Source organism: Camelina sativa, chromosome 8 (genome assembly GCF_000633955.1).
Source record: "Camelina sativa cultivar DH55 chromosome 8, Cs, whole genome shotgun sequence".
Taxonomy (NCBI): Eukaryota; Viridiplantae; Streptophyta; class Magnoliopsida; order Brassicales; family Brassicaceae; genus Camelina; species Camelina sativa.
The window spans coordinates 25263378-25289458 of NC_025692.1; the positions used below are offsets into that span (position 1 = coordinate 25263378).

Sequence of the window (26081 nt, forward strand, 5' to 3'; positions counted from 1 at the left end):
ATGAAGGCTCCGAATTAGACAAGAGAAGTAAAACCACAGGGAAAGAGGAAGAGACTTGAGTCGATACCGAACTATTTTTTTTAATGGATCCGGTAAAGAACCGGTCCAGCAGAGTAGTAGGAAACCATGGAGACTAGATACAAAGTAGAAGAAACACGATAGAGGTGCGGGGCTATTAAGCTATTCTCTCACAAACTTCAACCTGCTGTTCATAATCATCAACTGGGGAGGCTCTTCTTTTCTTTGTATGACGAGGAGGGTAAGCTGCTATTGTTATTGGTCTTGGTGCACGGGGTGGTTCTGGGTCGTCCATGCTATCGATGTCCAAAGCCCACTTGACCACCTGTAAAGACGAGAAATAGAGAGAGAGTCAGAATGCATCCATGGATAGGATGTCAAGTGAACATGAGAGAAAGAGAGAGAGAGAGATAGAGACTTACCAAAGACCTTCCACGTAAGAGAGTGTTGGTCAAAGCCTTTTTAGCGTTTTTAGCATCTTGATGTTCGCAAAAGTCAACATAAGCGATAGAACCACGCTGTCCATTATCATACAATGGAAGGTCAACACTCTTGAGCTGCATAGACATAAATAAACAAGAGGGTGGTTTCATGATTCTGAACAAATCCATACGAGAGATGGATGGTATTTGGAAAATAGAAGCTGTGCACATTGCATTGCATCATAATAAGAGAGAAGTAAGTGTGTGTACCGCTCCAAACGGCTCGAAAAGCTGTTTGAGATCTTTCTTGGTTGCGTCAGGAGAGACACGTCTCACATGTAACATTGTCCTAGTCTCTGAATTTCGGTTCTTCTCACGGAATGAAAATTGCAAACGATATTCATCCACAACAGTATCCTAACCAAAAAAAAAAGAAAAAAGTGTCACTACTCATACTCTACTTATGAAATCACAATCAAAAAATTTAACTCTAAAAGAGACTTTTTAAAACAAAAATAATGTAAACCTGTAGATATCTGTAGACTCTGGTCGCTGTCTTTATAGAATCGAATTCTACATAAGCCTCACCAATTGGAATATTATTCCGCCAATCTTTTTTTATCTGCATTATAATTAATTTATAGTGAAATTTATTTTTAAAGTTATTATTATGTATGATTTTTTAAGTCTGCATATTGTATTAGTATTGTAATAATACTAATATATTACTATCTAATCAATCAACAAAATATGTAACAAGAAACTAACCCTGACACTCAGAATCTACTGTCCCTGCTTCAACAGTTGAGTTAAATGCTCCTTCAAACTCTCATCAGTTGTCTTGGAGCTCAGATTCCAAACATGAAGAACATTTGATTTCTTAACACCTATCCTGGTCGACCTGTAAGCCCGAAACAATATTATAAAATCGATTTCTTGCGGAAAACTCTAAAGTTTGAAGAAATAACTGTTCCCGGGAAACCAGTACTCTTACATATTCTTTGGATTCGCAAGAGCTCGTCGTTCTGGGGACAATATGATTTGGCAATTTTTGATCTGGCGGCGACTAATAGATATATAGAGCAACGAGGAGGAGAAGAATAAGACGAGAGAGAGAGAGGGTTTCTTAGGGTTTTTTTTGGTTGATCCTCCCTAACCCGGCCCTTATCGAAGCGGGCCAAGCCCATCCATGCTTTTTGAGCAAACACGTTTTCACCAGTCCCAAAACCCATCCATGCTTCTGACTTCTGAGTTGGAGATAGCCTGCGGTTTTTGTCTGAACCGAACATTTGAGTTCTTCGTTTTCCGGTTCCAAATCAGATAACCAATCGGTTCAATTCGGAGGGATTTCAGCCACTAAACCAATCTATTTTACCCGCTTTTCAGAATTATAATCTGTTTACAACCACAAATTTATATAAACCCGAACAATTCAATCTCGAATTTCACTAACAAAAATAAACCAAACCAAACCGATTATTCTTTCAGTTAGTTTTGGACCTTTTGGTTCAGAAAATAATCGAATAAACTAAGAACCAACAAAAAAAACCCGCCTCGGCTCGTTTCCGTTAACCAAATTCGCATGGTTAAAAAATCCTTTGCAATTTAAATCAAACTTTCATATTATTAAATATTAACTAATAAAAGTAAATCTTAATTTTACTATAAAATTTAGTGGAAATATTTTTTCCTGCAACACAGAAAATAATATAAAAAAATAATGCTTTAAGATTTACTACAAATATACAAATAAAATGTAATTTTGGTAAATAGTTTTTAGTTTATTATGTAAACTTTTCTGTTCAAATTCATGGTGTGATGGTGTAGACAATATATATATATATATATAATGCAATAATTGATTGTGAAAACTTGTAATATTGTGAAAAAATTTCATCGCTCGGCGAATGCATCTCTCAGAGCAAACTGACAGGTTCGCAGCTCGGAAGAGATGAATGGATCTAAAATAAATTAAATACCTTTGAGGAAACAGAAAATTTAAAAAAGAAGAAGAAGAAGAAGGGTACGAATAGGAGAAGGGTAATGAGACGAGATGTATCTCTCTCTTGGCGGTGCTAAGTGAAAAGTTAGAGAGAAGGTACATGTTCGACGTGGGACATAAAGTAAACTACCAAAAGGGACATAAAGTATCCCATTGCGTGGGCTTCTTTGGTCTCCATAATGACTTTTGTTTCAGCCAAAGCAAGGTTTACTGCAGGATTCTCGCATTCACGGTCAAGTAACTCACTCTTTTTTACACCAAACATCCTGACTATATTTTCCAGGATCTACAACACAAAAAAAAAAAAAAGCAAAGGAAAAACAAACATGAAGCAAAGGAAAAAGGCCAGACTAATTTAAAATGGATGATGCATTAATCTTGAGAAACAAGAGAAATTACAGTATCCGGTCGCATGAATAAACTATTCCAAGCCTTTGTCTTTCCAAGGGCTTCAGACGCCTTTCCTTGTTCCTCCCTCTTTTGCTTGAATGTTTTTGGCAGATTACAAGAGTCATTTCTGTTGGGAAAAAAGCCATTCATGATCGAAGAAACACAACTGATGAAAAAATATTACAAGTTTGAATGAGTAGAGGTCACTGACACTTGTTTATCAGACTTTTCACGGGGCTTAGCTGGTAAAATATGCAACCGTCGCCCCTGGAAAGCTGAGTCATCTAATGCATCCATTGCCCTGCAACACCATCCAAATCAACGATTTAAAACCTTAACTAACAGTGCTAAAGATCCACTTCTTGAAATTAAAAGCATGCACTTCGAACTTTTTAATTGGTATGAATTATATATAATACCTTACTGCAGATTCGGGGATCAGGTAAAGGATGTAGGCCATTCCTTTAGACCTTTTTGTCTCCCTGTCAAGAACAAGATGGACCTCTGATATTTCACCGAATTTGCTGAAATGTTCAGTAAGCTCTTCTTCTCTGTTTCATGAATGAGATTTTTTTTTATTTTAATTTTAACAACAAATAGAGATAAGATGAATAAATAACACAAAGGGGAATCAGGAAACAAGAAAAAAGAGCGGAAGATGAAGATCCATTACGTTGTAGTGTAAGGCAGGTTACGGACGAAAAGGCGACCAGTGTTAAGAACATCATCACTGTCGTCAGTTTTCAACTCTTGAGCCATCTTGCCATCGGAATCTACCTCCATTGCATGTACATCATCAACTCTTCCAGCTTCAATCTCTTCTCCATCAATAGGGAAAACATGGACTGCATTATCTCGACAATCAGTTTCATAATCACAGTCCGAATCCGACAGATTTGACTTTATCCTACTCTTGAAGTATTCCATATCAGAAACATCATCACCAAATTTTCTTCTTTGTAGTCTTTTTAGTATCTAACAATGCTCTTTTGGGGTTGTTAGGCTCATCAGCACCATTGGAAAAAGTTACTCCGGTGGAAAGAGGAATACACATGTCATTGGACCAGAATTTCACTGAGTGGTATCCAAGAAATTCTTGAAGCAGAGGATCATCATGATCAGCATCTGGTTTCTTCTTAATCTTTATGTCTCCTTTAGCATAATAAGCATTAGAAAAAGGTTCACCATTATCATTAACCTTCCCTTCTTCTTTCCTCGGAGGAGGCTTCGCAACCTATATAAGCGTCCCAAAGGAGAATATCAAAATTAGGATTTCAAAACTAGCTAGTACTACACACGTCATGAAACTTAACTGATAGTATCTAGCTTAGCTAAGTGAAAAATGAATCACCTCAACAGATATTTTGAGTATCAATGAAATACTTGTTAAAATATGTGATAGCAGCTTGAGCTTCTTCTTCATTACGAAATCCAATAAAAGCAAATTGTCTACTTCTGCCACCATCACTGCAAAAGCAACAACGATAATTATATATATAGAGTGATTCCAACATATATAAAACACACACAACAACATATTAGCATGCTGTGAATGTAAAAGTATATATATACCTTAAACGCTTCAATTCCACGTCTGTGATTTCTCCTTTTTGTGAAAAGACATCTCGAAGTCGATCCTCTTTCACATATTTGGGAAGATTCTTAACAATTATCCTCGACCTGTTGTAATAAAAAAACAGAAGATAAGTTTCGTACATCATATGTATTGTGTTTCTGCGAAATTCTCAGTTAAAAACCCTTATTAGAAGGGGAACCGTTGTGGGTGGGAAACCAATACTTACATTCTTTGGCTTTGCAAGAAGAGCTCGTTCTTCTAGGAACTGTAGACTTTAAAGAGATTCCCAAGTTACGGTTTCTAAAAGGTGTTTTTTTTTTTTTCCCCCTCCCCTGTTGAGTGTTGGAACAAGAAGATGACGACGAGAGGGGTTTTAGGGTTTTTTTTTTTGTTCTTGTTAATTTCAGATCCGGCCATGTCATGGAAGCGGGCAAAGCCCATGCTCTGCTTCCGGCTAAGCGTGTTTATTTAGGGTATCGGGTGGGTAAAAGTCGGGTGACTCGGGTCGGTAGGACGATAGGAACTTGCCATAGATGGATCTCGATATGATGCGGTACGGTATTACTTTTTGTTACCATCCATTTATATATATATAAATTAAATTGTGAAATCTCCATGTTTGGTAAATTAGAACTGTTCCTTTGAAATACACATTTATGGAATACAACATTTGGAGAACTTGGTGGCCAAGTTACACGATACTGAGAGAGAGAAACAGCGAGTTTGAGATGATGATGATGATTCGAGGGAGAGAGAGTCTGGGATCTACGGCGAGTTTCTAATGTTTTTTTTTTCCTTTCTCTAACCACTAATCCTCATTATTTCTTCTATTCTTCTGCCTTATATTAGCTGGTTTCAATCAATTTTCTCCGGTTTAAACCGGCTATTATACCGAATGATCTGGTGTTAAAGCCTTGGTATTCGGTTTAGTGCGGATTGAGTTTTGTATTTACCGCGAACCAGATAATTCAATTCATATAAGTTGCTGCCCTAACCATTTGATTTTTCGGTTTACTTCGGTTATGAACAAGAGAACGTATGGTATGGGTTTACTAACATTTTATCAAAATGTACAATTTTAAAACTCTGTTTGTGTCGTAATTATTTATTTTCTTCACGCATTCATATATTCTTACACCACAAAAAAAAAAAAACTTTCGCTCCGATTACTAGCACTACATAATCGCATAATAACATAACTTGCATAATGAATAATATGTTAATTGGATACATTTTGGAGAATTGCAAAATATAATATTTTATTACCAACATCTACTTGTTTTTAATATATAATATACTTTTTCTTTAAATTTTAAGTAATATTTGATGATAAAAATATAGATTTATGAAAAAAATATTTAAAAGTCGTTAAAAAGTTATGAAATTTAAAATATTATCCGAAAATATATCTTTCATTTGTTAATTCATGATGCGAATAAATAACATATGCCCACTTATTTGCATAATAAAATATTACTTGTATTTTTAGGCCAAAATTCAAATACTGCAAAAAAATATAACTAGCTTTTTGATCAAATTCTGCCATGAACATTGATGCTTGATCCGTCCAACTTAATTACATTATACTGAGAATACTTGTGCTTTAAACATCTCAGCAGCTTTTTCCCCCATCATCAAAATGATACCGACCCTTAAAAAAAACGTTGTGATTTATTCATATAATAAAATAAGAAAAAATTGGTTTTCATTTGAAGAAAAGTGAAGTAAAAAGTTTGACGGTTTTGCATAATGTCGGTGGGTTTGCTAAATGAAAGAATTTAAGTGCTTTTGTGATAATTATTATTATTAATATTATTTGTTAAAAGCTTTTATATGCATTAATTGTATTGTGTAATGTAAACTATATAGAAAAGTAAAATTGAAAGGCGTTCTAAATAATTTAATTTAATACTTTAATGAATGATATCAATATAGCTAAATCATATATTTCCAAATATCAAATTAATTCATTATCAATGCATTTTTGATTTGATTTTTATTACAATTTTATTTATACATTGTAAATTTTGAAAAACTGACAAGAGGAAGAACAAAAATGATAAAAAGATTATAAGAAAACCATAAGAAAATAATGATAAATGATGAAAATTGTATATTCAAACTTGAAAATTCAAAAGGAAAAAAGACATGCTATGTTAATTAGTAATTAGAAACAAAAATGAAAAATTCTAATTTGAATTTGGAGGTATTTTCAAAAGTTGTTAGGTGTTTTTCAAAAATACCTTTGTTTACGTAAATGTTTTTTTTTTAAATATCACTTACCATAGTTATAGAATTTTAATAATTTTAGTATTGAAGTTTTATAGGCAGCTAAAACGTCTATTAAGGCAAAAATATATGGACAACATTACGAATACAATGATATTTAGCAATTTATATATATATATTGTTGAGGCTATTTTCTGAAAGTGATCTCAAAGTGTTTTAATTTTGCATGTATTTTCCCCTATTCTACTTATTTAAATTACATAACACGCCCTTTCTTTGACTTTAATTTGCCAATTTCGACTTTTTATTTATTTTCTTGTAGTTTAGGTCTTTTAATTTTTTTAATTTGCTGAAACAGTCAGCTTCTCTCGCTTGAACAAATAAAATTGAAATCAAAAAAGTCAAAATGTCTTCTTCTCCAATCGGAGAGAGCCTTTTAGCAATTTTCTCCTGATTATGTCTTCGGGGAACGACGCGAGTAGTAGCCACGACGGCGGAAGCAACGGAGAAAGCGTAGTCGATGATCGTGGCCGCTACAGAAGCACTTGCGGCTACTGTAAATCCCCAGCTCGGTCAAGCATCGCTCACGGTTCGTTTTTTTTTTCGATATTGTTCATGGACTTTGTAGGTTGTTGAATCGAACGAATTAGAGTAGAATCTCGTTTTTATATGACTATTTTTTTACGATTTGATTGATTATATAAGTGATTCGAATTGTTCCTCATCAGTGTTGGTAAAAGTTTTGATTTTGTTTATGATCTCAATGCACAGGCTTATCTGCAGAGACTCTTACCGTTTATGACTACCAAGGTTTGTTTTTGTTGTTGTTCTCGGACTCTCTTTGTGTGTGTGTGGATGAACAAAATTTTAAGTTATCTCTTTGAGTTGACATTACTTTGCTTGATCTTTTATGTATCTTTAATTTTCTATACTGNTTTTTTAATTTTCGCTTTTTGTTGTTCATGGACTTACTAGGTTGTTGAATCGAACGAATTAGAATCGAATCTCGTTTTATATAAGTGATTCGAATTGTTTGTCATCAGTGTTGGTAAAAAATTTTGATTTTGTTCATGATCTCAATGCAGGTTTATCTGCAGAGACTCTTACCGTTTCTGACTACCAAGGTTTGTTCTTGTTGTTGTTCTTGGACTCTGTGTGTGTGTGTGTGTGTGGATGAACAAATTTTTAAGTTATCTCTTTGAGTTGACATTATTTTGCTTTGCTGGACTATTGAGTTTGCCATCTTTTATGTTTCTTTGCTTTTCTGTTCTGCAGCTCTTATTGACCGAGGATGGAGACGATCTGGTACATATCTTTACAAACATGAGATGGATAAAACTTGTTGCCCTCCTTATACAATCCGTTTGAAAGCTAGTGATTTTGTTCCTACTAAAGAGCAGCAGCGAGCGTCTAGAAGGCTAGAAAGGTGCATATTATTAGATTCAGTTTTCTTCTCTTTCTTTGGATCAATAGATGATAGAGACTTCGTCATGTTATTGGCTGAGTCAGAAAGGTTGTTCCCCGTTTGTTCTTCTTCCGGAGTTTTCTTAACTTATTCCTCACAATGTTTTGTTTTAAAGGTTCTTGGATGCCAAACTAGATACGCAGCCTAGGGAACAAACAGTTGCTTTTTCCTCTGATGAAGTTTTAGATTCAGGGAAAAAATCACTTGGAACGGCAACAAGTGCAGTTGAACCAATTATGGATGATTTGTCTAACAAAATTGACCAAGCTGTGCAAATGTGCATACAGAGTGGGGAATTCCCTTCTAATATGCAGATACCGCAAGCTTCAGTGAAGAAGGTCTTTTGTGCTAGAAGAAAGAAACTAGCTGAAGGACCAGAACAACTTTTATACACCAGCAACATTGCTTTTCCAATAGCAGCTGCAATAAAACGCACCCAGACGTCTGAGAATAATGCTGAAGAAAACAGATTATCCCCTGAAACTATTTCTGAAATGTTGTTGAGTGCAATGAGTAAGGTGTGGGAAATTTCTGATATGTCTATTAAAGTCTGTAAGGGCCATATCAATTTCCTTTCAGCTTCCAATGTTTCTTTCTCTGATAGAGATGTTGTTCCTAATGGTAATATCTCGAGAGGAGTCAACTCAACAGGTGAAGGTGAAACCCTTCAAACTAAGATGGATTCAGAACACCATCAGACAAGAAAGAGAAAGCTGGAGATACATTTGAAAAGGTCTAGTTTTGATCCTGAAGAACATGAGTTATACAAACGGTATCAGCTGAAAGTGCACAATGATAAGCCGGGGCATGTCACAGAAAGTTCATACAGAAGGTTTTTGGTCGACTCTCCTTTGATATATGTTCAGCATTCTGGTGATGGAAAGGTTCCGCCTTGTGGCTTTGGCTCTTTCCACCAACAGTACAGAGTTGATGGCCGTCTAATTGCTGTTGGGGTTGTAGACATTCTTCCTAAATGTTTGTCAAGTGTATACTTATTCTGGGATCCAGACTATGCATTCTTATCGCTCGGGAAATATTCTGCCATGCAAGAAATTAATTGGGTCAAAGAAAACCAAGCTCACTGCCCATCTGTTCAGTATTACTATCTTGGCTATTACATACATTCGTGCAACAAGATGAGATATAAAGCAGCCTATCGTCCATCTGAGCTTCTATGTCCTCTCCGTTTCCAGTAAGTTACCATCATTTTGTTACTCAATGTCTTAGCTCGTCAACTATCTCATATGAAGGAAGGTGCTGTATGAGTTGTACTACTTGTAAAAAGATATTTATGACCTCTTCCTGGACATGTCATTGAAGTGAGTGGAGACTGGTAAATTTAAGTTTTTAACAGTGGGGAGCTGTGTGTTTCAGGTGGGTTCCATTCGAAGTAGCGAGGCCGATGCTTGATAAAAAGCCATATGTCATCTTGTCAGATATTGCTAGTTCACAAAATCAATGTTCTTTACTTGCTCGTGCTTCTGAAACTCTCGCGGAACCAGCAGTAAGTGAACATGAAGACATGGAACAAGGGGAGACGAATGATAATTTTATGGGCTGCAGTGATGATGATGATAATGATGATAATAATGATAATGAGGATGTTGATGTTGATGATGATGATGATGATGATGATGATGATGATGAGGATGGTGAAATAGAATCAGAGGACTCTCATATTGACTCAGACCCTGGGTCCAAAGATAGCGACATTAGCAACATCCTTATCGGTCTTTATGGAACCCAATATAGATACAAGGTATATCAAACTTGGTTTTGTTTTCCTTTTGAAATTTTGTTAGAAGGCTTAACTGGGTATTTACCATTATCAAACATATCATCTTGACAACAAAAGAAAAGTGGAATTTGAAGGATTTGCGGCAGATATTAAGTCCAGAAGGGCGGAAGCAACTGGAACCGATGTTACAAAACTACCGCAAGGTCGTGGGAGCTGAGCTTTCAGAAAGAATGCTGTATGAAATCAACTAAAGCTTAATGCCAAACTTTTTTTGAAAAAGGGTCAATAGGTACAACATCATTGAGCTTAATACCATTATTTATTGCGTAAACTCAAAATTGTGTTGTTGTTGTTCAAATGTGAGGGCTTTGTACATGGTGTCTTTCTTTTTAAGTCTGTTTGTGTTATGTTCTCATTTTCTTATTTACCTTGCGAATTATTTTATTTGAAGATTTTTTTAATATGTGAAAAGAAGTTGAAACTAAATTTGTCAATTTGATGCTGATTAGTAATTTTATTAATCTTAGGTCCCTATATTTTATAATGGATTTGTTTTACAGTATTGCTATTTATGGGAATCCATCTTTTTATTTGGGTAATATCTAAAATTTATTTAAAAAGAAATATTTTAAATATGTAAAAGGAAAAAGAAAAAAAAAAAGGAAAAATGTGAGTAGAGAGAAATGGATGGGGGAGAGGTCCAGAGGAGAGGAAGCGCACGTGGGGGGGGGAGGCCTGCTGAGTGCTGACAGTGAAAAGATCAAAAGAGAAAGCGAAAGGCCCACACGAGTGCAAAGAGGCAGCAGATTTCAGACTTTGGGAAGTGTTATAGTAGTAACTTATAAAGATTTGGTTTTTTTTTTTTGGTTTTAGTTTTTTCACATTCTCAGAATTTTTGCAGAACCTTTTTACCACATCTCTCACACGTGTGTTCCTCCCTCGTCTTCCGTAAACCCTTTGACCGCTAGCTAGGAACTATACTACTTCCCCTACTTACTTTTATTGGATTTTATACCAGTTTAGATCCAACGAAACAGGATAAAACACTAATTTTTTACTTATTGATATATAAGTTACATTTTTTAAAGGACTTCAATTCAATCTCTTTCAGTTTCCAAGTTAAAGACCAACTTTGCTTTGCAAAATAATTTTCTTTTTTTTAAAGAATGATATTTTATTTTGGACGGGTGCATATGACAAATTCAATTTTGAGGATATATATGGATACGTAAGTTTTTAACGTTAACTACGAGAGAGAGAAAAAAAGATTGAGATGTAATACTGGAATTATGTGTACGGGGTCACAATCAAGTACAGATTATGAGGAGTATTGAGTGATGATAAAACTAAAATACAAAACATTAGGAGACAAAGGAGAGGAAGAGAGGTATCTATTAATCTTTTGGACAGAAGCTGAAAACTGTCACTTCACACGTGGATTTTTAAGATATGGTATGTCGTGTGTCTCGTGATTTGTCAAATCACACATCTTTCTTCATCCCCCACTCATCTATTATGACTTGTTTTGAATGTTTCGTTTCTCTAAACCTTATTATTTATTTGATGCCGGTATCACGGTTTACTTCTATTTAACCAGAATATTCCGTATCCAAATATTTTGTGCTTGGTTATGATTTGCGATTTATAGGAGCTATTGCAACCTATAGATACTCGCAGCCGTGGCTCGTTTGTGTCATCAATTCTCAAACGAGGCATCATGCATTGGCCTATGGCCTCATATTACAATTAATAGATCTTAGGGACCATGTTCTCTGGTTCGATATTCAAAATTTTCCTTATTTTTTATATATGTTCTGGTCCAATGTATTTAAATTTTATCAAACTCTTATTAATGTGAATGAGCTAAGAAAGATATACGATCAAATAAAGAATGTACAATATTAGCCTAGAAATTTTCATAGGTCTTCGGAAGCTTTCAGAAATTATAACAGGCTTGGTTATATTGTATTTGTATTTGTATCGAGTAAAGGATGTGTCAGCTTTTAGTTATATACTTAACGAACTTTTGAATTGGATATCTACTATTTTTGTTGTTATGGGTTTCGTCGAATATATGAACTTTGAAAGTTTGAATTCTACCTTCCCTAAAACGTCATTGTCATTACTTATCTTATAGCAAATATTAACCCCAAGGACAGAGGTTAAATTAATGTAACAAGTTATCATTACCGTTCTAATTTTGAAAACTCTTACCCACAGACACAAGAGTATTGTTTGTATATTCTGTTTAATGTCGTGAACATTATAATCATAACAACTAATGGGTAGGAAGACGTGTCAAATATTCAATAAGATTAAAATAGTGATACTGATAATAATAGAATAAGGCACATGTTGGATTATGATGACTTCGCTTTCATCACATGTTAACGATAATATTTCATCTTTGTATGCCACTATGAGGGTCCTTAGATCGTAAACATATCTTCTCAATGTTTATGTTAATTATTATAAGAAGATATGTGACTACTAAAATATGTTACAATAAAATAATGTTAATATAGGTTTCTACTAAAAACACTATATTTTACCTATTTATATAACTTGAGAATGTTATGTTAATTATTATAAGATCTATATATTGAATAGAATATAGTAGAATCAAGCATTACGAAATTACTAACATGAATGAATAATGCTTTAAAGGGTGTTTCGTGGAGGGGATATCGATGTATCCTAGTGGTAAATTCACCTCAACATGGAGAAAAAGTTTGGGAACTTGAGTGTGCTAGCTAAAGAAGAATGAAAGAAATACTATAAATAGTTTAGGAGCAATTAAAAAGAACACTAATTTAAAAGCCACTAGCATCTAATATTATATTTATAAAAAAAATTGGGAGCAACTATTTTCTGCTTTTAGCAATTCGCTTTATAGTGTTTGCTTTGTTGAGGAAGGAAATAAACATGAGGATGGGGTTTAAGGTCAACAAAAACATAGGCGCTGAATCATTAGAATTCAGACCGGTTCTTTTTCTTACTACACATACTTTGTGTATATGATATAATTGCCACTAATTTTTACTTATTATGTATATTATATGCGTACTATGATATTAATATAATTTGAGATACCAATGACTAGCGTACTAAAACACCAAAATGGATCTTTAGGTACACATAGATGCCGTGTTTCATAATGAGATAACATGTGTATATGTATGTGACGTTTCGGAAGATATTTCTAAAGTATGTTATATGACTTATATCAAACACTCCCAACCTTTTCAGACTTCAACTAATAAGTTTAATAGTTGTTTCTAATGTATATATAAACTGAGTTCACATAAGGTTAAAGGTGTTATGGATCAAGGGGTTAAACGTGATGATAATGGATCCGTAGAGAATGTGAGAACACAAGTCGTTTTAGTTTCTCCCTGGATTAAACTCATTAACGGTAGTGAGATTCTTGCATGATGTGTGTGTGGTAAGTGAAAGCGTACGCGGACGAGATTCTTTATTTTATAACATTCAAAGTTCTAGGTTTGTGTACTTTTGACATTTATGTAGACGATACTAGTTGATGTCAGTTTTGTAAATAGGTTTTACTTAGATCTTACTGTCGTAATTTTAGTACTAAATGCATGTGTTATAAATGATTGAAGATGTGATCTTACTTCTTAGGTGGGGGCTCGCTGAGATTCCATAGCATATAGTATAAGATAGAAGGCAAGAGCTAAGAGAGGCAAGTGTTGCTAATCACTACTCCTATAGCTCCCGCTTTGCTTTTTTACTCTTCTCTATGCTCTTTTTCCATTGACCCATTTCCTCTTCCTCTTGGGTGTATAAACTAATTAGACCAATATGGTTTTCCACATAAAAATTAAACCATTCTTTTCAGCTGAGTGGATGAGAAAGGTGAATATGTAATAGTGTTAAATAAATGAAAATTAGAAAAGCAATATCTGTTTGATACTATCTAAAGGTGTAATTAGTTCAAGAAAAACCCCAAATTCAACCATATTTGATTAAGACTAAGTCCAAAAACATCTATAATCCTTCAAGTCAAATGTATATATCGACCCACCTCTCTATATCATGTCCTTGAAAAGGTATAACGCGTTAAAGTCACATGTAAGTACATCAAAACTCATCATGAAGTTCTGAACATAATTGGAATTGGTATTATCACTAATAAGTTCTGAATAAGCCTAACTTTATAACAAGAAAAATAATAATAATATCTTTTAAAGAAAAGAGATGATGGGAAACTCATGAAATGGGGACTTTGGGTTAGGGGAAGGGAGAGACATGTGAAGTGTTCATAGGCAATTTGTGGACCAACAAGGCACATGCTACTCTTCTTTCATCAACTTTTTCTTAGCCTTGTGCGAATAATAATGTTTTATGATAATCTATATTCTCATAACCATGTTTGATTTTGGTGAAAACTAATGAGGCTAACATATACAATATATGTTCTAGATTATAACGCTGACTACAGTCATCGAACAGTAGTTTGCAAATTGGACATTCTATCTTACCAAAACAACTTTTGTAAGAAAATTTCCTATATATATATTAATTGAAAAATATTTTCGTCCACTTTTATGAAGAAATCACAAGCCAAAACCAAAATGCAGCCACTAGCAAAGTGGTCTTCCGACATTCATACAGACCCAAGTATTGGTTTCGAGTCTTATTTTGGTATAGGGAGACTTGTTGATAAATATTTTTTTTTCTTAGATTTAATATAACCGTCGTTAGACACCAATGATAATATCATGAGCTTCTTTTAAAATCTTTTTATAATTGTTATTCTAAATCACCCTGATGAATGATATAAACACTAAAAAAATATATTTTAAAGCTACTCTGCATGCTTCTATCATTTTCTTTTTAATGTGATGTTGTGGAGGATGAAATAGTAGCAAACTCCCAAAAAATATTTCGTGCAGATGCAATATTAGCAAAACAATGCGAAACGCAAATCAGTAGAGAAGAACAACTCCAACTCGGCAACTCCTATCATCCACTCTAACTCATGTTAGAGCTTTCTTTGATTCCTTGTCCATCAAAACTCATGACTTTTGTAATCTAGATACAATCAAATCAACAAGACCGAAATCGGACCAACTACATGTTTTAGATGGAGGTGCTCGGTTGTGCAAGATCTACAACCAAACAAAAATATGGGCCAAGATATGATTGAAAAATCAACAAGAATCCAAACAAAATGTAATTATAAAATCAAATTTGTGACACAAATTCTTTTATTTCTTTAAAATAATACTCTTCCCGTCTCTTTTTAGTTGTAGCTATATTACTTGTCGTTTTATATTTACGATGTAAATTTATGAATCAATTTCCAGTTTTTCAGTTGAAATAATATATTAATGAAGGATAAATCAGAAAATTTATTTTTTTGGAGTATTCAGTAAGTTATTTTTTATATAAAAACCCATTTAGTATATTTAGCAGCAAACAAAATTAAATAACCAAAGCAAAATTGGCTAATGCGAATATCAATACTCATGAGATATATTTTGTGATAACAAGAAAGCATTAATTTATTTATTGATGATACATATAAACTAATCAATCAAATCTTTATACATTTACTTGAATTATAAACTGCAAACACAAGAATTCTGATTCAGAAAAGATTTGATAGAAGATGAGAACTATTCAATGTTTAATGCTAATAGATGAAAATGACAATCAGATATAACATCCCACGAAAAAAATCTTGGAAGACACTGATCTGCAAGTATTGAAGCAATGAGATACTGGCGGGATCTCTAATCTCGAATTCACCCTAACAGCATCATGGTCACATATCACATATCACAATATTAGTGACATATTGGAAATAAGCATGAGCAAGAGCACCGGTTGCAGATATTCTCTACACCAAAAAAAACAAAAATACTTTAAATGCCAAGAATATAGCTTTTTGATCAAATTTAGCTTATGTAATTATTATCTTGAACAGATTGAGCACCAAAATCTTGTCCAAGAGATCCAGAACTTTGGGATCAAAAAAGCTATGGAAGAAAGATAATAAAAAAGTCTAGAATAAAGCAATAGAAACACTTAATCGAGATAAAACTTTGACACTCCGGGCCAATTCTTTATGGACTGCCACAAAGTGTGAAGATCTACTTGAGTTGATCAGCCTCGTCCATGCCATCCAAAATGTGAGAGCCGTTCAGCAACTTTACAAAAACTACACCGGCTAACCAGATATCGACTCTGGAGCAATATTTGGCTACACTCATCAAGATCTCCGGAGGCCTGTATCGCAAGATAACTGCTTCTTGTGTAAGGTTCTCGAAGAAGTGTTGCAACCTTTGATATGTCGAGTCTGAAAACTCATCACTAAAAACTCAGATCCTCCATTTTTTATTATTTTATTATTTAAAAGCTATTTAGTATATTTATCGGCAAAAAAAAAATTATATAACAAAAAAAAATTGGAAAATGTGAATGTTAATCTTCATGAGATTTATTTTGCTATAACTTCTAAACTCTTACAGAAGACTTTTTCCGGACGGTTTTTCAAAATTTTATAATTGGTTCAAGTGATTCAAATATATGCGGAATTGACTCATTTACGAGTGAAAATGTATGTCAGACTAAACTAAGAACCAAGCAGATGATCATTGTGTTAAAATTTGGTTCGACTTCTCTCCATAAGTTTCGAGTCATAACTCATAACTTCTCAGTCCAAATACAATAAAATTATATTATGACCGAAATCACAAGTTAAAAACAAAGAAAGCAGCATTTGCATGTGTACGTTCTACAACCAAATACGGAAAACAAACCATATCCATAAAATTTCTGATTCCAAAAACTCAATTTAAGAAAATATTTAACTACCGGAATCAATACATGAATTGCTTTTAGAGCTACCATCCCAAATTAATAATTAATAATTCTACATATTAGAAAATCATTATTTCATTTGCACAAATTTTATTTAGATAATTAAAAACAAATCTAGATTTACCATAGTTAACTACAGAAAATATCTTTGCCAATTAAAATTTTTAAATGGTAGTATTAATTACTAAATCTTACAGATTTAGAAAAACTATTATTAATTTTTTTTCTTTTTAATCTTTACAAGAAAACTAGTACTATTTATTTATAAAAATAATAAATAAAAAGGAATAAAAATATAGAAGAAGAAGAATGCAAAAGAGTATAAATGATGAAAGGTCCTACTTTATTCAGAAACCCCCCCGTGTGCCCACTCTCTCTCCCATTAATACTCTCTCTCTCTCTCTCCCTCATCCTCTCCTTCTTCTCTCATCCATCTTCTCCAAATGGCCTTCACCGCCTTCCTCCTCCTCCTCTCCTCCATCGCCGCCGCTTTCCTCCTCCTCATCCGTCGTACACGTTACCGTCGGATGGGTCTTCCTCCGGGAAGCCTCGGGCTTCCTTTTATAGGAGAGACTCTGCAGCTGATCGGAGCTTACAAAACAGAGAACCCTGAGCCTTTCATCGACGAGAGGGTGGCTCGGTACGGTTCGGTTTTTATGACGCATCTTTTCGGTGAACCGACGGTTTTCTCAACTGACCCGGAGACGAACCGGTTCGTGCTTCAGAACGAAGGGAAGCTTTTCGAGTGTTCGTACCCTGCTTCCATATGTAATCTTTTGGGGAAACACTCTTTGCTTCTTATGAAAGGTTCTTTGCATAAACGTATGCACTCTCTTACCATGAGCTTCGCTAATTCTTCCATCATCAAAGACCATCTCATGCTTGATATCGACCGGTTAGTCCGGTTTAATCTTGATTCTTGGTCTTCTCGTGTTCTCCTCATGGAAGAAGCCAAAAAGGTATATAACCAACAAAATAAAAAACTTGACTACCAAAAAAAACATTAGTTTATTCATCAATGTTATAACCGGACCGAGTTCGTGACTCAGTGAGTCAGAGGACGAGTCACCGCATGCATAGAGAGACGTGTATTTATTTAAATGTGTTATGATGCAGATAACGTTCGAGCTAACGGTGAAGCAGTTGATGAGCTTTGATCCAGGGGAGTGGAGTGAGAGTTTAAGGAAAGAGTATCTTCTTGTCATCGAAGGCTTCTTCTCTCTTCCTCTCCCTCTCTTGTCTACCACTTACCGCAAAGCCATCCAAGTATTATTAGTACTATATATTTCTTCTTAATTTAAATCATCTTTTTAACTATACTATATTCTAATATGTGTGTGTGTTTATTATAGGCGCGGATGAAAGTGGCGGAGGCGTTGACGGTGGTGGTGATGAAGAGGAGGGACGAGGAGGAAGAAGGGACGGAGAGAAAAAAAGATATGCTCGCGGCGTTGCTTGCGGCGGATGATGGCTTTTCCGATGAAGAGATTGTCGATTTCTTGCTGGCTCTACTCGTTGCCGGTTATGAAACAACGTCCACACTCATGACTCTCGCCGTTAAGTTTCTTACCGAGACTCCTCTAGCTCTTGCTCAACTCAAGGTATATATATATATATATAATTCCCTATTTTTAGTAAATAATCTCTCTACTTAATTATACACATGATTCGTATTCATTTTAAAAGAAAAAAAAACCTTTAGAGCGAATCAAAACCACGACACGTATGAATGGAAATTTAGGTGTTATGTGGTTGGTTTGATTGCGAATCATCGAGATTTAGTGTTTTGGAAAATAGAAAAAAAAAAGTTTTAAGATTCGATCTATTCAGTAATTCACTACACTGCATGCAAACCAAATCTTTTAGGACCACCGGCGCATGTTTTATTATGCTGCCTTATTTTGGGTTTAAGGGTATGATGAAAAAGGGTTTGGTCTCTAAACTTAAGAAACTAAATATCTTTTCTTTTATCTTTTTTTGGTAGAATTTTTTTAACCAAAAGTATGAAAAATGGATTAGAACACGTTGATGTGTTGATATCAACTAATTTTTCTTTTTCTTGTGGGACTATATATAGTTCCGAGTTAAGTTTGTATCATTTTCTTACGTAATTTAAGAGATGGGAAGAAGTAGTTGGGGAAAAAGTGAAATAGAAGGTGAAAGAAAAAGAAGGAAATAAGAAAAGGGACAGATACTACAAAATGGGAGCATAATGATATGTGCATGTTGGCCTCTAAACATTTCTCCATCATTCACAATTCACACGGGTGTCTAGATTTTTTTTTGCATTTATAAAATATTAAAAATATATTACTATTATTATCATCATTTTCGGTTTCTTTTATGAGAAAAATGACACAACACACATACACATGACATCAATGAACGGCTTAGGTTTTCTCTACGGTTTGTTGTCTTCTCTCCACATTGAACTACTAGTTTACATATTAAGTTAGCAACAGTACAATCTAGTCGGCTGGTTCTAATATAGACAAAGAAAAAATGACGAAATGATGGCTTATTTTTTTTTGCTTAGAATATAGTCTTCAATCTTGGTTAATTAATGGTTAGGTATCAAGAAAATTAAAATAGGCGACATTAGCCGGGTAAGACGATCTAGTAGTGAGCTATTATTAACTATTTCAAATTATGTATTGCATATATTAAACTTGTTTCAAAAGTTCGGTTGATGTTTTTTTTTTGTCCGTCAACAAATAGTAGATTAGAAAAAATATAGGTGGTGTACTATGTTACATGTCCTTCAATTTACAGTTAGATGTAATATAATTTAGAACCCGTGAGAGGAAAAACTCTAACAAGAACTAATCATTATTTTGATTAGTCTAGATTGAATTTTAGGATTTTCAGTTATTTGAGTACCATAGGGTAGTCATGACAAATCATTTTAATTTTGAAAGAAAGATGTGTAAGTTTTCATCTAGTTTCGATATCTAGATTAAGCAATTATTATTAAAGTGCTTTGAAGGTGAAAACTGAAAAAGTGTAAATAGAAAACAAGAAACAAACAAAAGTTAAAAACAGGCAAAAGGTTTATTAACATGACCGTAAAAGTCAAAGTAGTCATTCTCGAACCTAGACAATATCATCACCTCTGTTTTATACTTTTTAACTCTAATAAGGAAAATGTAAAATTGTTGTTGAAATCAGGAGTTACAGTCTCACAGATTTGACTAGTTTGTCTCCTAAACCGCATGCATAATCACACTTTTACCAAACCTCATCTTCTTCTTCTCTCACTTTTTTTTTGTTTGTTTGCCAACAACTTCTTCATTTTTTTTTATCTTACTTGTCTGAATATACCCCCCAATAAATCTTTCTTTAACATTAAAGATAAAAAGTGTTATCATAAATATGTTTGTGCTAGGTGCAACCGACAAGCCCTCATCCAATTTAATTGGTTCTTTTGTTATTTTATTTTAATAATTTGTTGATGTCACTAGTTTTGTTCTAAGTATGGTACTATATTCATTAGTTTAGTCATTAATTAGTGCGTCGTTGCTTACTCTGAATATAACCAACCGGTCCAAAGACGGTTAGACCGGTTACTTAATTAATTCTTCTTTAAACCTTGTTTATTTATATTGTTGGTTGATTTTGGTATTTTGCTTGGTTGAAAAAAACAGGAAGAGCATGAAAAGATCAGGGCAATGAAGAATGATTCAGATAGTCTTGAATGGAGTGATTACAAGGCAATGCCATTCACACAATGTGTAAGTCTACTTTACTTATAGTTATTAGTATTCTTGTCTTATCCTTTCTAATCATTTCTCATTAGGCTCTTATAAACTTTATTTGATTCAGGTGGTTAACGAGACGCTGCGAGTAGCTAACATCATCGGTGGTGTTTTCAGACGGGCAATGACGGATGTAGAGATCAAAGGTAGAAGAATCATAACTTTTAGAAATGAAAAATCGAAAATGCAAGGAAAGTTCTTACATTCTGATAACTGAAAATATCAGGTTATAAGATTCCGAAAGGGTGGAAGGTTTTCTCATCCTTTAGAGCGGTTCATTTAGACCCGAACCACTTCAAAGATGCTCGCACTTTCAACCCTTGGAGATGGCAGGTTTTGATTTTAAGCCCTGTCGCGTTCTTGAACTTGGTGTTTTTTTTAAGTATCTTTGCATTCTTGATTTATGAGTTATTTGAACGATTGCAATTCTGTGGAACAGAGCAACTCGGTAACTACAAGCCCTTCTAATATGTTTACACCGTTTGGGGGAGGGCCAAGGCTGTGCCCCGGTTACGAGCTGGCTAGGGTTGCACTCTCTGTTTTCCTTCACCGCCTAGTGACCGGCTTCAGGTACATCTTACGTTCAAGATTATAGCTCTTTTGTTTCTATTTCAAAATACTAAATACTGATTTGATTTTGTTTGTATAATTTTTTTTTGAACAGTTGGGTTCCTGCAGAGCAAGACAAGCTGGTTTTCTTTCCAACTACAAGAACGCAGAAACGGTACCCGATCATCGTTAAGCGCCGTGACGCTGCTACTTGAAAGCATAAGAGACCAGCAGATTTTATCTATAGACAAACAGCATTTTTCAGATTTAATTTCTTCTTTTTGCTCTCCTTTTGGGTCTAGCGTTGGACAATAAAAGTTATCATTACACTATCTATAGCCTGTGTATATATGAAAAAAAATAACTTTTGTTTACCTTATTATGCTTTCATAAATCTCTTCTGGTTCAATGATTCCGACATAAGTAGCTTCACCTACTCTTGTTTTACGAGTTCCTAGGATAGTTTGCAGAAATGCCCGTTTACAGAGACAAATCGGTTACGTTAATAAAGTACTACCGTAGCTTGATTAACAGACAAAACTTACAAGGAGAGAGTTAGAAAATCAATGCAGCAACTATACTCAAATTTGAACCGAATCTAGAAAGTCCAGGAAATAACAATTTTCATCCTAGTGTTACAGTGACTACATGATGCTGCTTTCTTGCGACTTCAGCGCCGATTCCACAATCTTGACTTTCTTGGAGTTATCGCTGTTCATCAGGGATAGTTTGGCGAGTGTGGACTGAAGCTGTGACATTTGTGTATCTTGAATTAAGTTTTTCTTTGAATATTGCTTTCTCTGAATACCTGCAACTGCTGTTGCCTTGGGAGACTTTTGAGCTGACTTCTTCACTCTTGCTCTCAGTGTTTCGATGGATGATTGAAGCGCATCCACCTCAACTCCCGCAAATTGATCTGCAATTCAGCATTTAAAACGAAAAGAGAAGATGATGAAATGGGTTGCGCCATAACCCTCGAGGACAAAATGTATGGGGAATATTTCATTTACCGAGCTCCGACTTAAAATCCAGTTCTGCTCTCGTCAGAGGTTTCTTGTGTGTACCAGGGAAGCTACGGAGACGCTGCAAACGCTGCTCAAGAGAATCATGTCTTTGAATTGCTTTGTCAATCCTTTTCTCCAACAAAGATTGGTTTTTCTCAACTTTTGATATTTTCTGATTTGCCTCAGCAAGCCGCTGGTGTTGGTCATCGATTATTCTCTTCAGGTTGGGAGCATGATGCTGCAGCTCAAAGTAGACCTGCCAAAGACACAACGGGATCTCATTAGTTATCATGTAGAAAACACAGTGATGCTTTTGCGTTTGGTTTACATGACCTCTTTCTCACCTTGTGTGCATATTCGATGTAGTTTTCATGAAAAAGCTTGACATAGTCAAGTAGAATTGATCGGCCTTCTACAGAATTGACTGGAGTCGAACGCTGATTAGGTAAAGCATGGGGAGCAATTCTAATTTTGGGACCTGCAAGGAGCTCCTTGCTAATGATGCACGAGGTATCTTGCTCTTTTTTCTCTATTGCGCTTGAAGACACTGTCTTATCTGTACCGACGTGAACTGGAAGCAAGAGATCCCAAGTTTTCGTCTCTGCCACAATGCATTCTCCTGAGGATAAGACCGCAATAATCCATGCATACCCAAACGAATCCGACAGAGGCACAAAACCTAACAGAGGAGATACGGCGGATTCTTCTTGGCATGTACTTAACACAGTGTGAACAGATGGCGTTTTGAGCGCTTCATCTTTTCCAGTGGCCTGACTTGTGAAGGGAAGAGAGTGTAAGACTGTTGAATCAATACCACCGTCGTGGAGGGAGTATATTCGTTCTGGCAAAAGGGAGTCAGCAAACAAGGTAACAAGAGAGCCACCTTCACGCTTTGTGGGAAGAGCCAAATCAACCATTGCAAGTCTTAACAGTGGCGGCGGATGCCCTAACCAAACAGTGTGATCGAGCGGCAGACTTGAAGTTGCAACTGGTAGCTCACCTATGTTTGACTCACAAATCATAGCAACTCCTTGTATTTTGTTGTGGGAGTTCATGCGAAGACGAGATGAGTTACCAGATATCCAAACTGGCTGGATTTCATCAACCAGAGCATCAACCTGTAATTGTCCAGCACTCCAGGCAGTTACCAGAACCGAATCTTTGCTGACAAGATTATATAATAGACTCACTGCCCTGCCTTTACATTCTGTCTCCCGAACAGCGAAATCTTCATCTCCGTCACCACTAGATGCTTTATATAAAGGGCCCTGTACACAAGGAAAACAAGAGATCAGCATTCCAGGCAAGCAGTAGACAAACAAAAAATACTTAGGGAACATGTGGATAGGTGTCATATTTTTCTGTCCCATGTGTATTCCGAATCAAGTTCAGGAAGGTATAAATCTTTGATGAGGACCACTGGCTTATAAACCACAAATCTAGAACTAAAATCTACGAGGAGCACTTCAATAACTCACGTAACAAACCCACAAGAGCAGAGGAATTCTACCTGTAAAGCCAGTGATGCGTCAAGCAAAGCATAAGGATGAGCTTTCACCACCAATATATTTTCACCTCTAGTTCCTTGTTCAGTCAAATCTGGAAATGTACCTTCCAACCATTCAATTGCCAGACTGGAGTTGCTAACTGCTATTGAATTGGGTGACTTAACCCCATACATGTTAGCATCACTGTACATCTCCATTATTGATTCCCATTTGTAAACACTGTTGCAATTTACATTAAGGCAATCACAGTCAACCTCCAGGGCCGTTAAACACGAGACAAAGCAAAGTACTAAAAGTTTGACATGAGGGAGGATAGTCCACGGCAGAATGCATTTGTATACAAGGCGTCAGCATGAAACTATTCCATATATCAAAGAAATTACTGAATTTATTCTTGAAAAACTTCAAATGAGTTAGCAAGCATGGATTTGTGATCTAAAACAGCTTAGTGAGAATCAATCATATCTTGTTCAGAAACTAAGAAACCAATAAGAAAATTGGATGTTGAACTATCTTGGAAACTTAGCATACCAGGTACAACTTAAAGGAATAAGAAACTTATCCAGTTACTGCTAGATAGGAATGGAAAGGAGAAAAACCCATCATCTGCCTACCTTCCAAATGGCACAACCGGGCACAGGATGTAAATTGAACCATCGGTGAATAATATAAAGACCTGCACATTGAAAGATTCAGTCAAGACATAAACATGTAACTCGGCTCTAACAAGACAACTAAACAAAATAGTAGATCTCTCAAACAAGTGAAGCAAAAATTTGTACTGAACTTACAGTAAATCTGTCCCACAGATGATCTCCTCCAAAACTGAAATCAGCAGGATATATTGATGAAGCTGTTCTAGATCTTCCAGGCTCACCAGGCTGCAGATAATATTCTTGCTCTGGTAGCTCGGCATCTGAAGACAGATCGAAAAGCCTACCAAAAAGTGTAGCATGCAAATTACTTTTAGTAAGACAAGAAGATCTTAAAATAGGATTAAGTGGAATGATTTAGACTCCTTAGAATGTGACACTGTAGCAGATGGCAACATAGTATGTTACTGCATGCCAGAAGTTAAAATTCTACTTCTTTGTTACTGAATATATTACATAATTTCTCTCACATCTTTCCAAAATGATATTCATCAATATATTGACATGTACATCCACCTTGATTATCAACCGAAAAAGATTGTTACCTGAATACTGCGTCCGAGGATAGAATTCCTAAATGGGTGTCACTGTCAGGGTGCCACGATGCTTGTAGCAAGTTTATGGCACAGTCACCACTAGTATAGATTTCTGAACCAATAGTAACTACCCTGCATACCACAGATTATAAAGCGATAACGTAAAAGCAGAAGGCCATTAATTTAATCCAGGTAACATCATAATCAAGATAACAAAGAATATCGAAGCATCTTCTTTGGGCAACGTGAACCACTACCTGCAAATGACATTGTCTTCTATCAAAGAAGCGCGTCCAAATAGGTACATCACACATATCCCATCTGAGCCAGCAAGAAGTACAGCCGATCCAGACTTATTGATGGAGATTTTGTTAACAGAAAATGTCAGCTGGAGATCTGGTTGCATCACCTATAAAATCAGTATTATCAAAACTTAGTCAAACACAAAAATTGGCACAACCTTGGACATTCCTTACAGGCTATGTAAAAGTAAAGCAGATCAACCCATCACATTATTTCTTGAACATTTTTCTCTAGCAGCTCCGGCCAATCGAATTTAGAAGATACAACTAAAACAACTCTTTCAAATCCTTAAAACTAGAAGGATAGTCACCAACAGCTATTGGTACCATCTCATTGCAAATACCATAATAAAAAAAAAGACACTATCACACATTGGACTTGATAAATCACTATAATTCATGTATGTAGCAATCGCAGGGGAAAAGTATAGGTTTTGGTACGAAATCGTTTAAGGCTCTTTTTAGTGCATAATCAAACTCTTCTTAAACCTAATTTACCAAAGTCAGTACAATGTCAGCAACAATCACACTAAAGAACCGTTTACATTTCAATTAATCATCTTCTAAATACTTCTCTGAATTAACGGAAAAAACAGAAAAAGAAGAAAAAGACCTTGGAGGAGACTGCGGCGAGGACGGAGGATGGTTCGGGTTCACCCAAGCGCAGCGATAATCGATGTAGAAGATATCTTCTAGAATCCCAGTAATATAGTCGTGAGTCTCCATCCCAAGCCATGAAATTTCTCGGAAACCGCTGCGACGCCGCGAGTTCATCTTGGGAGGAAGGAAGAGAAGCGAAAACCGGGTGGCTCTGGAGAGGAACCCACCGAACCGGCTCTTTAGGCGTCGGAGATCGCCGTGAATCTGGCGTATCCTCTGGCTCCTGGAAGTTAAATCTCATACTCTCTCTTTCACTCAGTGTTATCTGTGTTCGTCGGCCGGAGATGCAGAAGAGCGGGAATAGAAGAGAACGGAGTTGGAGCAAACCAGAAGATGCAATGAAACAGCAGATACAGCTGATACGACGTCGGATGATTTATCATGGGCTTTTTATCGACCCATTTAATTTCTTTGAGATAAATTGT

At 35.4% G+C, this 26081-nt stretch overlaps 4 protein-coding genes and 1 pseudogene across 8 annotated transcripts; 2 read left to right on the top strand and 3 right to left on the bottom strand.

The window, feature by feature from the left end:
• Nucleotides 20-1542, bottom strand: LOC104708541 (probable RNA-binding protein 19). The gene is made up of 6 exons (XM_010425133.1): nucleotides 1435-1542; nucleotides 1209-1341; nucleotides 967-1062; nucleotides 711-857; nucleotides 441-575; nucleotides 20-343 (listed from the first exon to the last, which is right to left on the bottom strand). The coding sequence occupies exons 4-6, from the start codon at nucleotides 783-785 to the stop codon at nucleotides 176-178; spliced, it is 378 nt and encodes a 125-aa protein (XP_010423435.1). The 5' UTR covers nucleotides 786-857; nucleotides 967-1062; nucleotides 1209-1341; nucleotides 1435-1542; the 3' UTR covers nucleotides 20-175.
• LOC104709926 lies at nucleotides 2528-4990 on the bottom strand (annotated as a pseudogene).
• LOC104708543 (arginyl-tRNA--protein transferase 1-like) lies at nucleotides 7030-10337 on the top strand. Of its 5 annotated transcripts, none has more exons than XM_010425137.1 (6): nucleotides 7030-7226; nucleotides 7409-7447; nucleotides 7913-8063; nucleotides 8218-9294; nucleotides 9477-9861; nucleotides 9963-10337. In XM_010425137.1, exons 1-6 carry the CDS (start codon nucleotides 7094-7096, stop codon nucleotides 10089-10091), a joined length of 1914 nt encoding a protein of 637 aa, XP_010423439.1. In that variant the 5' UTR covers nucleotides 7030-7093; the 3' UTR covers nucleotides 10092-10337. The 5 variants fall into 5 exon arrangements, with proteins under 5 accessions (XP_010423439.1, XP_010423441.1, XP_010423437.1 ...); XM_010425139.1 differs by having other exon boundaries at nucleotides 9975-10337; XM_010425135.1 differs by lacking the exon at nucleotides 7409-7447 and adding an exon at nucleotides 7723-7761.
• Nucleotides 17074-21405, top strand: LOC104708544 (cytochrome P450 90A1-like). The gene is made up of 8 exons (XM_010425141.2): nucleotides 17074-17648; nucleotides 17806-17955; nucleotides 18042-18290; nucleotides 20334-20420; nucleotides 20512-20590; nucleotides 20671-20777; nucleotides 20884-21014; nucleotides 21109-21405. The coding sequence occupies exons 1-8, from the start codon at nucleotides 17133-17135 to the stop codon at nucleotides 21206-21208; spliced, it is 1419 nt and encodes a 472-aa protein (XP_010423443.1). The 5' UTR covers nucleotides 17074-17132; the 3' UTR covers nucleotides 21209-21405.
• On the bottom strand, nucleotides 21491-25983 carry LOC104708545 (nuclear pore complex protein NUP88-like). The gene is made up of 9 exons (XM_010425142.2): nucleotides 25610-25983; nucleotides 24952-25103; nucleotides 24704-24826; nucleotides 24297-24441; nucleotides 24120-24181; nucleotides 23508-23724; nucleotides 22342-23265; nucleotides 22004-22253; nucleotides 21491-21909 (listed from the first exon to the last, which is right to left on the bottom strand). Exons 1-9 carry the CDS (start codon nucleotides 25895-25897, stop codon nucleotides 21638-21640), a joined length of 2433 nt encoding a protein of 810 aa, XP_010423444.1. The 5' UTR covers nucleotides 25898-25983; the 3' UTR covers nucleotides 21491-21637.

Excerpts from the sequence above, each read along its gene's own strand:
- LOC104708541 (XM_010425133.1), bottom strand. The coding sequence starts at position 785 with ATGTTACATGTGAGACGTGTCTCTCCTGACGCAACCAAGAAAGATCTC. Across the intron at positions 576-710 it reads TTTTCGAGCCGTTTGGAGCG|CTCAAGAGTGTTGACCTTCC; the intron begins GTACACACACTT and ends ATGTCTATGCAG. Across the intron at positions 344-440 it reads TCTTACGTGGAAGGTCTTTG|GTGGTCAAGTGGGCTTTGGA; the intron begins GTAAGTCTCTAT and ends TCGTCTTTACAG.
- LOC104708543 (XM_010425137.1), top strand. The coding sequence starts at position 7,094 with ATGTCTTCGGGGAACGACGCGAGTAGTAGCCACGACGGCGGAAGCAAC. Across the intron at positions 7,448-7,912 it reads TACCGTTTATGACTACCAAG|CTCTTATTGACCGAGGATGG; the intron begins GTTTGTTTTTGT and ends TCTGTTCTGCAG. Across the intron at positions 9,862-9,962 it reads GAACCCAATATAGATACAAG|TGGAATTTGAAGGATTTGCG; the intron begins GTATATCAAACT and ends ACAAAAGAAAAG.
- LOC104708544 (XM_010425141.2), top strand. The coding sequence starts at position 17,133 with ATGGCCTTCACCGCCTTCCTCCTCCTCCTCTCCTCCATCGCCGCCGCT. Across the intron at positions 18,291-20,333 it reads TAGCTCTTGCTCAACTCAAG|GAAGAGCATGAAAAGATCAG; the intron begins GTATATATATAT and ends TGAAAAAAACAG. Across the intron at positions 21,015-21,108 it reads CGCCTAGTGACCGGCTTCAG|TTGGGTTCCTGCAGAGCAAG; the intron begins GTACATCTTACG and ends TTTTTTGAACAG.
- LOC104708545 (XM_010425142.2), bottom strand. The coding sequence starts at position 25,897 with ATGAGATTTAACTTCCAGGAGCCAGAGGATACGCCAGATTCACGGCGA. Across the intron at positions 22,254-22,341 it reads ACATCGAATATGCACACAAG|GTCTACTTTGAGCTGCAGCA; the intron begins GTGAGAAAGAGG and ends TGTCTTTGGCAG. Across the intron at positions 21,910-22,003 it reads GGATTTTAAGTCGGAGCTCG|ATCAATTTGCGGGAGTTGAG; the intron begins GTAAATGAAATA and ends GCTGAATTGCAG.